The sequence below is a fragment of the Empidonax traillii genome, unplaced genomic scaffold (assembly GCF_003031625.1).
Source record: "Empidonax traillii isolate 1590-97213 ecotype Southwest subspecies unplaced genomic scaffold, ASM303162v1 scaffold325:size649781, whole genome shotgun sequence".
Lineage (NCBI taxonomy): Eukaryota > Metazoa > Chordata > Aves > Passeriformes > Tyrannidae > Empidonax > Empidonax traillii.
The window spans coordinates 146,657-160,737 of NW_020955518.1; the positions used below are offsets into that span (position 1 = coordinate 146,657).

The window sequence follows — 14,081 nt, forward strand, 5'->3', positions numbered from 1 at the left end:
GTTCTCTCCTCAATTCAGTGGATGTCATGTCATGCCGTTACCGTCCTGCCAAGAGAAAATGGATGGTAATTTCTTCTCAGCTCATTATAACAGCTCTTTAAACAACCTGAGGGCTTGTGAATTAATGATTTAAGTCAGGATGTGATTAAAATCCTGCTGTCAACAGGGGAGGCCAGAGTGATTTCCCTGGCTGTGAGCCGCATTTTCAGCATAGTCACCTCCTAAGTTTTCCCATGAAGGAGATAAGAACTTGCGGTCACCATCAGCACCACCTCCTGGGATATGGTGCAGGAGAACAGCAGGGACAGAGATAGGGCTTTTCTGAGGTGGATCAGTCAGGCAGCGAAATGCTGTTCCCAAAACGGCAGACATGGGCCTCAGGACAGCTGTGTGGTCTTCATCCTGGGACACTTCCCAGGTCTGACTGGATAAAACTCCGAGCAACCTGGTCTGATCTCATGGCTCACCCTGCTTCGAGCAGGAGCTTGACCTAGAGACCACTGGATGTCCCTTTCCTCCTGAATTACCCTAAAATTCTATAATTATATGAGAGAAGGTGTAGATGAAAAATAATAAAATAGCACCTGATAAATAAGAAGAGGAGAGTGAAGAGTTTTGGTCAAGGAGATGGGCTTGTGAGTTTTTTTGTGTGTCTGGCCCCTTCCCCCTTTTGAGTGTATCACTCTGCAATGGGAAGGGTCTTTCACACCCAGATCCTCAGAGGTAGGGTGTCTGATGGCATCAATTTCCCATTGAAAACAGTATTTCTGAAGCACTGGACCTGTTTGTCCCTGCTTGGATCAATGTCTCAGCAGCAGTATGTGGCTGTCTAGTTACAAGATGGGGCAATATAAATGGGAGATGGGAAAGACAGGTGGCTTTGAAGAACAATGATCGGTGTGTCACACAGGATGTTCTGGCATTTTAGAGCCCTGATCCTCCTCTGGCAACATTTCTAGCCACCTAAAAATATCAGGGGGAAATCCTGAATCTGAATGCCTAAATGCCTTTAATCAGAGACATTTAAACATTCAGACCAAGAAAGAGCAGAGCAATGTAGGATCTGCGTATCTTCTTGTTGCTGTTGCCATGGGTTTTTTGTAACCAGAGACTACAGAAAGGATAGATGAATAATCTACTTCGGTGTCCAGTGTTCCTGGTGATATTTTATCCTCCAGAGGTCACACTGTGTGTTCAGTCCACGATAAGCTGGCAGAGACCCATTCTCAAACGATGTAGTTGGAAGAAAAAGCCAACAGGTGTTTGAAACACACATGAAGTATCTGGTTTGGGCAAAGGATTTGTTTTAAAATATTGCAACAAGAGTGCCCAAAGCTATATGAGTGGTTTCTATGAAACCTCTAGAAGATCAGCAGTCTTTAAGCCAGCTATGTCCTTATTTAATGTGAAGCAGATAACTTTGGCAGCCAAATTTATTTTCGCCTGAAGACTGTTTTAATTAAGACTGGGAGGTCATTCTGACTAAAAGAAGGAAGAGTGCTATTGCTTTCATCCTAGTCTTCTACTCTTTAATTAAAGATTGGGCTGAAACCAAGCCAGGAGCCCACACATCTTCACACCCACGTATATTGGGCAAAGTCATTATTGAATTACATGCTCTATCTCTCTATCTGTACACAATACAAATAGTGATGGCAGTGACTCTTGGGAAGTTGCTCCGTGACTCCAATGCTGTAAAACACGGAGACCTACATGCCTCCAGAAGTTTAAGTCAGGGGTTTAAAATTCAAGTTCAGATTTCAAGACCAGTATCTATAGATGTAGCCTATCACCTTGCCTACAAAACCAAGCCCAGATTCAATCAAGTCTTCAAATAAGCCTTAGCACAATACTAAATATCATACCAATGAGTATGACAGCTGTGGTGATAGGGCATTCGGTGAATCATGTTTGTTGAGCAGCTAGATAGAAAATCAATAATAGTTACAGAGGAATGGGAGAGAGGGATCATATGGATATCTGGACTTAAAGAATAGGAAGATCAGATAGTTGGCAACTAACAGCAGCAGAAGGGAGTTAGCAGACTTTTCTGTAGGTGAGAGACAGCATTCACAAGTTGCAGCAAAGGAAATTCCTTTCAGGCATATGGGAGCAGGGATGCAGAGAAGTTGTGAAATTTCCATCTTTCAAGATTTCAGAAGTTCAACTGGACAAGTCCCTGAGCAATCTAATGTAACTCTGAGGTTAGTGCTGCCCTGAGCAGGAGGTTATACTAGGTGAGTTCCCAGGGGCTTCCCAACACAATCTTCCTGTGATGGTAGGAGAATTTGTGAGCGAGAGAGCACTCCTGGCAGCGCTGTGTGGAAGTGCCTGAAGTAACACAAAGGGCTTCCTGTTATTGCCATGTACGATTGTCCCTCAATTCCCCCTATTCACAATAGACATCATCTTCACTCCTTCTGAGCTTGGGGAGTTTTATTGCCTTCAGTGAACCTGAGAGGTCAACCAGGGAGGTAGAGGACAGGTCCAAAGGGCTATTTTCCCAATCCAGCAAATATTATATCCACACTAGGCTCTGCCTGAGCACAGACAGGACTCAGGGAGGCTGCTTCACTGGGAAGAACCAGGATGAGTCCAAAACCAGACTGCACATTCATAGTTAGGTCTCCTGATGGTGTTGTCAGCTGGGTGAGAAACAGATGTACATATCGAACAGAAAGGTCCCTATCCATACTGTGTCTTCATAGTAATTTGCTAGTTTAGACATATCTTTACTCTTTCAATGCACATATTCATTATATACATTTACATGCATGTGTAAATATGCAACACATAAATCTAATAATTCCCCAACGCATCAGTCTTTCTTTCTGCTCCCATATTTCTCACCCCTTCAGCTTGTAGTAAGCAAAATTATGTTAAGTGCTCATCTTACCCTGGTCAGTGCCCACCGACCAAGCTCCACACTGCCAGGGCATGCAGCATCCCAGGCAGACTGGCTGCACTCCCAGCCTGGGCTGAAGGCTGTCATCCCAACCAACCACCACTGGTGCTTGGAGAAACATTCTTCCCATCCTCCCCAACTCATGGCATCTGATTAATTATGATCTCTGTAATTGTCTCTTTATACAGTGAGGAATGTTAATCCTGGGGTTTGTTTCTTCTCCCAGTTTTAAGACCTTAATAAGGAATATTTTTTCTTATCCTCTGTCAACTTAGTCTGCAAATTTGGGGAAAGGGATGATCTCTTTCTCTCGATAACTGTGGGGGCTGGTAGTCATCGAGACAGCACACGTAATACTGAATAAGCTCAGTGAAGTACATGCCTGGAACAGTCCTTTCTCTTTATCCATATTTGTTCATTTTCACCTGAATTGTAATAGGATCAGTGTATGTGTTTTAGAAGTTGTCTGACATCACCAGTCTTCTCTGTGCACCTGCCTACTGGCCGATCAGATTACATCTTTTTTCCATTCTGTTGCTTAGTGCATGATAATAGATGTTCTAGCATCTCATCACATTAACACATAAGAAAAGCTGCACTGGGTCAGATCAAAGGTTCAGTCATCCTAATTCCAAAACGGAATGACCCCAAAATCTTGAGAAAGAACAGAAGGAGAAGGATGAGTATGCAGCATTGCAGCAACATGTGTGTTCTTTGGTAGACATTCAATTTTCTAGAAACTCCCATGGACAGAGTTTGTACAACAGCAGTTGTAAAGGGTCACTTTTTTTAATAGCCCTCAATGGCTCCAGTCCATTAAGGGTTTTGGGAGACCTGCAGCATCACATTCCACAGTGCTGTTGGGTCATATACCCTGCAAAGGAGCCCACTTTCCCATTTGCACACGTTGTTCAGTCCAGACTATGATCTGTGCAACATCCCACTCCCATTATAATGAATAATTCAGTTCTCCCAAAAGAAGACCACTCAGGTCTGTTTCAGTCAACAGCATGCTATCCTTGGAAAGCTGCCTCAAGAACTCATTCAGAAATGGATTTTATCAAACAAGTTAGACTGTCCCACAGCAGAAATGGCTCCACCCTCTCACCAGGGCTCATTCTGCAGGGCTGATGTATGTCCTGTGCAGTGGGACATACTATTCTAGACTGTGCCATGAAAAATGATTTCTGGCTTATTTATATAGAAAATCCTAACTAAGCGGTGCTGATGTGCCCACTTGGTTGTAGATGTGTCTGAAATCGTAATCTCTGGGAAAAAAAAAGAAGAGAGAGTCGTAAAGCAGGAAGCAGGAGCTCCATTGCTCAGGAGCCCTGGCCCCAAATTGGCAGGGACCTGTGTGGGGACTCAGCAGGGAGAAGCAACCCTCCCGAGAGCAATAAGCTATTTAAACAGCACATTCTGTACTCTGGGTTAGCAGGAATTTGCATAACTGTGCAAAGCCCTCGAGCCTGGGATCTTCTAAATAAATGCCACATTTATCACTATCTAAAGCAGAAGAACACCCCACCTACCCTTCCCCAACCCCATAAGCCAGTGTCATTAGTGAAGTCAGATCATCATTTGTTTCTTTAAGGGTTAAGAAAATAATCCACAGCTGCTGCCAGGAAAAGGCAGAACTAAACAGGCAGCAAAGAGTTAGAGCCAGAACAGAGAGATAAATTTAAATCAATCATCAAAACGGACCACAACAAGAGCATATACATACAGAGCAAGAAAGTAAGCGACAGGGTGTTTTGTTTGGGTAGCTAATGTTCCCTGGACAAGAAGAGAGAGAAATTCTCCTCTGGGTTTTTAATGCCACTCTAAATATTTATAGCAAGATCATGGCCAGCTGGTGAGGCAGCGGCGGGGAGTAGGGAGGGGAGGGCACGTTTTCCCCAGCACCCCAACATCATTCTTCAAGTTGTTTCTTTACTTAAGGGGAGGGAAAAGGCTGCACATTACCATGTTTACCCTCGAAGTGACTCATCTGCAGGAGTCAAGTCCAGTGGCTCCTGGTCATCCCCTCTCCCATCTCGCCTGGCACACATGCACACATTCATGCACAGATTGTGTGGGAAGCCTCCACCCTGCCTATGGCATGGGTCTGAGTCTTCAGGGTTTTACCTGGCTTTCAGGCATTTCACCACATTTTATGCTGCACTGAAAAGCCTTTGGGAAAGGCCATCCACAGCACAGCCCGTGATGCAAAATTTCTGTTTTTAGAGGAACAGGCTGCCCCCATCCCCATGATCTGCTTGTCCATGGACACAGTGGCAGGAGCACATGGAGGACTGCAAACACCAGCACAGCATGGGGGTTGACTTAAGGGCGCTGTGGCTCCCAATGATTTTTGCTCATCTGCCTTGCTCTGACCAGACGCAGACATGACTCACCCGCGAGCTTTGGCTTTGAAAATAAGAGAAGGAGTTTTGCTTTAACCTTGTGTTTCCCTGTGGTAGAAATGCTTAGAAATTACATTTTGGATTGAATCCCACCCCAGAACAAAGGGAGAAATTTCAGCAGAGAGGAGGGACCCAATCCAGTTATCCAGGCATGGGTAGCCAATGCTATTTCTCTTGAACCACCCAGGAACTTGGCACAGAGATGGGACACATCACAGTGGGGACCAGCTGGGGTTCTGGAGGATCCTCCACTGGCACAAGGTGTTTGACTGATCCCAGCCCTAAGGATGGATTTAGGCTCATCATCATAGATGATGGGAGTGTTAAATATGGGCACCTTCATATGACTGAGGCAACTGAGCACCTGTGGACACCCAGCAATGCCTGGAGGACTGTCCACCTGCCCAAATACAGGTGGCACATACTGGTGACCTGAATAACTTGTCAGACTCAGTTGTATTGATTGGAACCCACTGGCTGCAAAAGGAGGTCAGATGCCTTGTTCATCTGCAGTCAGAGACCCCATTGAGGTGTCTTCCCTGGGCAGCTCAGTGCCACCTTGGGACTTGCCACTCTGGGACCCACTCACTGCAGCAGCCTGCTCCAGTCGAGCTTCCTCAAGCCACCTGCTTGAGCCGTTCTTTGCTAAGGGTTTCAGAGAGCTGAGGTCCTTATACAAAAGGCCACACCCTGGTATTTTCTGTATGAATTATCAAGCACCATCAGAAAAATAAACTACTCCAAGGGTGAACTTCATTTTTTGCTTGGCAAAGGTAGTTGGGCTCTCCATGTCCACCTTGGAGCAGTGCTGGATGCAGGAGTCCCAGCGCCTCAGCATCTCCCACCACACTGCAACGGGCTGATGCTCCCCAGATCTCTCCATAAGGTGGAGACACGGTCCATCCCACCAGAGTCCCAGGGAGCTCTTCTCTCTCCCCCCTTCTCCATGAAACTGTGGTATTACCTAGCGCGAGGCATTGCAGACTGTTTACAGCCTTCTAGAGTTCCCAGGCACTTTAGGACAGGGTCCTGCCGCTGTTTCCAAACGGACAGCCAGGACTTTTATAAGTGAACTTTCCTCTCCGTGTCTATTTATTATATGTAAACATTTGCCAAAAAAACACCACTCGGGCATGCTCAGAACCAGCCAGGTCATTGCAAAAGGCAGCGGCGGCGTCACATGTGATAACAGCGAGCAGCCCTTGTGCTCCTATTCTTAGCGCTGGAATGTGCACGATGCCCCGCCGCCCCGCCGCTCCTGCGCACAGCACCCGGGAGCGGCAAAACTGACTTCAGAATAAACACGTCCAGAAATCACCCTCTATGAATCACCCTACCTACTGAAAGAAACGTCCTGTGGGTTTATAGGGTTTTTTATCCAGGCTCTAGCTATGGAAAATCTCAGCAGAGAATAAGCGGCAGAGAGTAAGTGCATGCAGTGAAGGACGGCAGAAGGTAAACGTTTCTACCTTACGGTTCCACTGCAGGTTGAGCAGTTAGTCATGACAATAGATATTCATCATATTGTTCTGCCTGGCACTTAATTTAGTCATTGTGTGTCTGATTAACATTAAGAAAAACACAGCTAAGCAAAGTTAATAAATAACGGGTTTAATGCAGATTCCCAGTCTCTAGGGTTCCGTTTGCCCTGCTGCAGAGTTCAGCTCTGCCAGATTTGCATTCCTTGGGAGTGACTAACTCTAGGGGAAAGAGGCGCAAGCTACTAAACTGCTAATACTTTAAAATTGTGAATAAATGTCTAAGAGCATTTATTCAATGTGATTAAAATGAACAAACCAATTGCTTCAGCCATCCAGCTTTAATCCCAAATCAGTGAGATAACTTCAGTGCTTTTGCTTCTTGCCAGGGACGCAGGCAGTACTGACCTCAGAGCTGCAACCTATCTGATAACTTTATGAAAATTTTAAAGGGTCTTAGCGACCTTTTGACTTCTCTATTATTTTCCCACTGTGCTTAACCCGTGTTCCATTTTTATACGTAACAGTGAACGGATATTTAGAGCAACATCAAAGTCCCGATTTGTTCCCTTGAAGCTGGATATTTCAATAAAAGCTGCTAAAAATTTGGGGTTTTTTTCTGCCAAGTCCAGAATTCATCTCTCTCCTACTTTGCTATGGAGGAGGGATCCACTGAAGAGTTTCTCTTCAAAGACCAGGACTTCTCCTCCGAACTGCTGAGGCAGCTGAATGCTCTGCGACAGAGCGGGATGCTGACTGATGTTACCCTCTGTTCCGGGGGCTTTGAAATCCCCTGCCACCGAAATGTGCTGGCCTCCAGCAGTCCCTACTTCAAGGCAATGTTCTGTAATGACTTCAGAGAGAGTCGCCAGGCTAAAGTCATCCTGAAGGGCATCGATGCCAACATTTTGGATCAGATTATCCTTTATGTTTACACAGGGGAGATTCTTATATCCAATGAGAATGTCCTTTGCCTGTTGGAGACTGCCTCCATGCTGCAGTACACCAAGCTGTTTGAGGCCTGCTCTGCCTACCTTCAAGACAAGCTGACTCCTGATAATTGTCTGAGCATGATTAGATTGGCAAAAATCTTGAACTGCCAAAGCCTGAATAAGAAAGCCAGGGCTATGGCTTTGAAATGTTTTCCTGTGGTGGCCTCTTCTGAGGACTTGAAGGACCTTTGTCCCTTGGAGCTCATCGATTACCTTGGGGACGATGAACTCTGTGGGGAGGAGGAGCAGGTCTTTGAGGCACTGATGGCCTGGGTGCGGCACGACCTCCAGGCACGACAAGGCTACATCCAAGAGTTGTTCAAGAAAGTCCGGCTTCAGTACGTCCATCCAACTTTCCTCTTCCACTTCATTGCCAATGACTCACTCGTTCAGTCTTCACCCACTTGCAGGAGCATCCTTGAGTCAACCTGGAGACATATGTTTTCCCTGTACAGCACCAACACACCTGACATCAAACCCATGATGCATGTTCCTCGCCGGTACTCCAGCCAAGAGTTCCTCGTCATCATTGGTGGCAGGAAGGACAGCCAGCAGACAAGGGATGTCCTGCTCTATGATGACAGGACGAACCAGTGGCTGAGCCTGGCCAAACTTCCCATGCGCCTGTACAAAGCCTCTGCAGTGAGTTTACACAGCAACATTTACGTGCTCGGAGGGATGCCTGTTAGCAACAAGAAGAGCCTGGTCAGTGGTAATATTTACATTTACTCCCTCAAACTCAATCAGTGGAGGTTGATTGAGCACATGTTAGTCCCACGTTACTCCCACAGAAGTTTGGCCTATAAAAATTATATTTTATCATTTGGTGGAATTGGTGAAAACCAGGAAATCCTGAATTCTGTGGAAAGATATGATAGCGTCTACAACACCTGTGAGAGCATGGCAAACATGCCTGTTGCTGTTCTTCACCCTGCTGTTGCTGCCAAAGATCAGAGGGTCTACCTCTTTGGCGGAGAAGACATTATGCAAAATCCTGTTCGGCTGATCCAGGTAATGATCAGTCCTGCTTATCTTAAGCAATGTCTTCTAAGGTATTCAGCAGTCCATCACCCTCATGAGAAAATCAAACCACCTAGAAAAGTTTATTGTGAGTTGCAGCAAGGAGCAAGTTGTTGACACACGGCTTCAAGGACCATTGCAGCCCTTTCATTTTCCCCTTCTGAACGTTTTTCAGGCACAAGCCCTGAGATATTTCTTTGGCTGTCAGTCAGCTGTGCCTCTGGTGAGCACTAGGGCCACGGTTGCTGCAAGTAATGCTATGGCAGGCAGCAGCAGCCCCCCTTGCCCAGCTTCATGCCTGTAGCCAATATCACCAAAGCCAGTGCTTTCCCCTTGGCAGCTGAGCTGGGGTCTCAGCTGTGCCCCTGCTCGCTCGCAGCAAACGCCAACACTCACCATCATTAGAGCGATTAGATACCCACTCATCAAAGGGCCAGGACTTAAACTGACAGTCATTTCGTATAAACACTTGTGTTAAAAATGGGGGTCCTGCCACATGTTGCTGGCTCTGTGCCTGCTTTCAGCAGTTGCACTCTATTAAGAGGAAAAAATACATTCATTTTTTCTTATCTGATTTGATGCTTTAGTAACATTGTAGTGTTTCTTTCCCCGTGAGTGTTTTTCACAGGTTGAGGTGTTTTAACTAAGAAGAGTCATTACAAGCTAAGATGGCAACCAGGACATGAGCAATACTTTGCGATTATAATGGTGCTTGATTATCAGGGGGAAGGAAATGTATTTATCTGTTAATGGGGAGTTGCCCTGGAGATATTTACTATATTGAGAACCGGATGATATGACAGAAATGTTTGTGTCACCCAGATATGGATGACTGAATGATCATCATCTGGCAACAGCTCTTTTTCTCACATAAACTGATGACTTAGATACCCCTCTAAGTCCCCTTGCCAGCCACCAGCACAAATACAGCAGCTGGGAAAATATGGTGGCTGCCAGCAAAGCTAGGTGAAGTTGAGTTTTTTTGCCCAGGAAATTGCTAAGACCAAGGCAGGAATACACAGAATAACTGGTGAATGTAATGAATGGGCTTGCACTTCGGCAGAGCAAGTTACAGTGATTTAATAGCTGTGCAAAGATTTACAGCCAAGAAGCTTGGATATGGCAGACACACTTTGCCTTAGTGCATGTGCTAGCATCTCCTGAGCACACAAGCTTGGGGAACTAGAATTCTTTCCAAGGAGACATATTAGGAAAAAAGAAGTGGGTAGATTCTCAGATTTCCAGGACGTTGAGCCAGAGGATTGTATTTATTAGGGCAAAATAAAACCTATAAATTCCTCTGTAATTACAAATGCCAGTTGAAATGCAACATAAACAGCTGTGTGTGTATCTTTATTTTTCTGTCAGGTTTACCATGTCTCCAGGAATACATGGTTTCGGATGGAGACCAGAGTGGTGAAGAATGTCTGTGCGCCAGCTGTCACAATTGGAGACCAGATTATCATCATAGGTGGTAAGAGCTCTGTTTCACCTTCCTTCTGCCTCCCCCTGCCCAGATCTTGTGGGTTTTCACAGCCTTCCTGTGGGTTTTGAGGGGGTGCTCCCTCAAAAAGTACCTGGAACTTGGTAAAGAAAGGAAGGCTATGCCCAAGCTCCATGCACTTCTCTTATGGGGTCCTACGGCAATGGAAGCAGAGATAGGTTCTCCATGAGGCCCCTTCTTACTCCAAGTAGCAGGACTCGGGTGGGGGAAACTGAGGAAAAGCCAATGCAAGTTACTGGTCTGCTGAAGGAAGGATGCCAAGAGCATGGGGATCCCGCTTCTCCCCTGCTGACTCACAACCTGGTCCTCCCTGTCTGCTCTTCTTGGGAGAACAGGGAATGCAGTTCCACACTTGTTGGGATGGGTGGGCTATAGGTCTGTGAGGTGTTGGTTGGTCCTGTAGCTGCCTCCTGGGGGTAATCATGAAATGTCCTGAAAGGGGTGTGAAACACCTGGAAAGAAGAAACTTCTCAGTGTCTTTTTCAACCTGAGGACCAACCTCTGCCCACTGGCACTTTGGTGTGTTATGTTATTGGTAGTTTCGCTCTCTACAGTCCTTAACGCAGCTCCCCTGATCACGGACTGGCAAGAGGAAGCTTGAGCTAGATTATTTAAGAGAAAATGAGACACATAGTAGCTTTGGCAAAGCAGTGGACTGAACACAAATCACACAGGACTCAAATGTGGTGTCACCCCTTACGGGGAGGCCACTGCTACCCTTTGCAGTAAGAACAAAGGAGAGCTGAGTCCAAAGGTGCAAGACTATCCCATGTGGCAGATTACCCTTACCTCAGACCCCACTCTTTTTTTTTACCTGGGCAAGGTAGTGCTGGGTACCAAGCTGCCACACCTCCTTTGCTCCAGGGCAATGGCCCTTTTGCCAGGCCTTACCTCTCAGCCGATGCAAGATTCCCTCAGTGGAAGAGCTGTACACTGGGTCACTGGCATGGTGGCTGGCACAGATATGGCACTGTGAACTTTGATAGTGGAGCACCAGTGGCACTGTGCTGTTGAGTACCCAGCTCCATTCAGTAGACAGCCACACTCCAACTAAGGCACTATTGTCCATTTACCATGTACCATTTAGGTTTCTGTATTACCAAGTGAAGTTCTAGGAGTCTGTTGGGTGAAAAGAAGTATTTTGGAATGTTTGAAGGCACGTGCAGGTAACTACAAGCTCCAACTGTGTTGGACAGGTTGGTTGCCTGATCTGATGGGTCTTATGGTGCTCATTGAGCCTTGGCTGCCACCGTGCTACGAGACAGGGTGAGGACAAACAGGAAGGGAAGATAGATAGGTATTCCTGTGACACATCATCACTTCTTAGCTTAGAGATCTTAATTCTGACAAATTATGTACTGTATAATAGGTTTTATTGAAGACTATCAGGAAATATCATTCCTTCTGCTGGCTGTAAGCTCTAATTCCATCTGTCTCTTACACCTCTGGCTTTACATTCAGGGTACACCAGGAGAATCATTGCTTATGATACACAAGGCAACAAGTTTGTTAAATGTGCAGACATGAAGGACAGGCGCATGCATCATGGGGCCACTGTCATCAAGAACAAGCTGTATGTCACAGGAGGACGATGTCTCACCACAGACAATGTCATCAAGGACCTGGATTCCTTGGACTGCTATGATCCAGAGACTGACACATGGACACCAAAGGGAAAACTGCCACACAAACTCTTTGACCATGGATGCCTTACACTCCAGTGTGTCCCCTGTTCTAACCTTCTCTAAACAATCTTCGGTACTTCCTTGATATTTTGGCTTTCCTTCCCAGAAAGGACCTACGTCTCTCTGCAGAGAGCACATGGGGAATCCTTATGGGGTCATGCAAACTCTTGACTTTGAAGGCACGAGCAGTGCTAATCCTTCCCAGACCCTGTGCCAGAAGGGTCATAAGCTCTGTGCTTGTACCTGTTAACCTGACTGGTACTGCTTGTGGTGCTGCTGAGTCCAATCTGGAGGCCTTACCCAGTGTCTCCATAGAAAACATGAAAAAGATATGGGGTAAGAACGCAGTGCAGGATTTGGCCTTGTACAAATTGTAAAAGCAAAAGTGAATAGGGATGCTGGTATCTCCAGGGAAAGTAAGATCTGGATAACCTGCCTTTGTTGACATGCAAACTCAGTTGCATCAGCAGCTTGTTGCTGCTCGGTGCTGACCAAGCTTTCTGTTTCCAGTGATGGGAGCATTTAGAATAGGAAGCCCTGAGCTCCAGTCTTGTAGCCAGCCCAGCAGCAGCTGCCTGCATTACCTATGGTAGTCATCTCGTAAGAAATAAAATTTAATGTTCCTAACAGCAAATTAGAAATAAGCAAAAGACTGATGCTTTGATCTGAACTCTCATATTGCAACAAAATGCAGATTTTACTTTTCTGAGCTAACACTCTTTCACAGTGAAGGGAAGATTTTTGTTCCCCCTGCCTGCCCTCTTAAGGAGCAGGAGAAGGTGGGATGGAAATGGTCTGCATCTTCTTTTTCAAGGGATCTTGTTTTGCAGGGATCTTCTCCTTTTGCATCAGTAATAGCAGTGGGGTTAGTTATGAAGACTTTGGCTGATGGAATTCCTGAAATCTGGAATAGCAGAGAGGACATAAGGAGGAAAGGAGATATAAAATAAAAGAGGTATTTGGGAGGAACAGTTTCTTTTTCCCTTTCTCCTCTTACCAAACCACTGGGAAAAAAACCATGAGACCAAGCCAGTGACAGGAAGCCAGCTTTCCAAGAAGAGCAAGTCTAAATCTGCCACTTGGCAAAGCAGCTCTGGCTCCACCAATATTTTTGTGGAGTTCTGCCACTAAGTGCATACTTTTAGAGGGAGGGGATTAATCATCAGATACTGAACAGACTGTGAACTGCTGTTAGGTCACCAGGCTTGGTAAGATTGCTGAGATAGCAAGGAGCTTCAAAGATAGCACTGATGTCCACAATCCTGAGAAATGATGGCAGAAAGAACACCTCTTTTTGAAAGAAAGTGGACTTTTCTAAGGGTACAGGGTGGCATGAGCAAACCACACTCAAGCTCCCTCTTCACAGGAGGCTGCACAGCCATGTGGTCACCACCACACTGCAATAAACCAACTCCAGATCCTAAGATCCCCTCTCATAAATCTGTGTCTGGGAGCAGAAGGGTGACTGAAATAGTTAATGAAGTGGAGGGCTGGAAGAAAGTATTTGGTATCAACTGCTCTTGTAACAATGTGGAATAAAAGGGTTATTATTGTTTGTACAAGCTTTGTGTTCAGGAGTCCCTATTGTTCCCTCTGAATTGTTGATAAAGGGAATTGTTTTTGTACCAGTGGGTATTGCCAGGGTTTCCTTCTAAGGATCGGAGTAAACCTGCAAAAAATGAGTGGGAACCCAAACTCATCTCCCACTCAGAAGCCTTTGGCTACATTTCTCTTCTGTCGTTCAGTCCATATCATCATCTCCTCCCTGTGCAAAGCAGAGCTAAATCACAGCACTTGCCAAGTTGGACTGCAGCAGTGATTCATCCTGCTTCCTCACAGACCATCTCCAGCTCTCTGGAGAAAGAAGCCTTGTCATGGCCAATTATGGAATGTCTGCCCCAGGGAGATGTTTATTGCTAACCCTGCAGTGCTGCCTTCCCGAACTCCTTCCTGTTGCGACCCCGCTCAGCTCCAAACTCTGGGAGACGCCAGTTGCTGCCATGCATTTTAGCTGACACGGATTCCTGCCAGGCTCGTGACTGTACCCAAAACCAAGGGGATAAAAAAGTTGACTTGGGGCCATAACCCCATG

At 46.0% G+C, this 14,081-nt stretch overlaps 1 protein-coding gene across 1 annotated transcript; it reads left to right on the forward strand.

Annotated features, from left to right (window-relative positions):
* The first annotated feature begins 6,610 nt into the window (after positions 1–6,610).
* KLHL38 (kelch like family member 38) lies at positions 6,611–13,614 on the forward strand. Its single transcript, XM_027891679.1, has 4 exons — positions 6,611–6,765; positions 7,316–8,791; positions 10,169–10,274; positions 11,766–13,614. The coding sequence occupies exons 2-4, from the start codon at positions 7,445–7,447 to the stop codon at positions 12,050–12,052; spliced, it is 1,740 nt and encodes a 579-aa protein (XP_027747480.1). The 5' UTR covers positions 6,611–6,765; positions 7,316–7,444; the 3' UTR covers positions 12,053–13,614.
* The last annotated feature ends 467 nt before the right edge of the window (positions 13,615–14,081 follow it).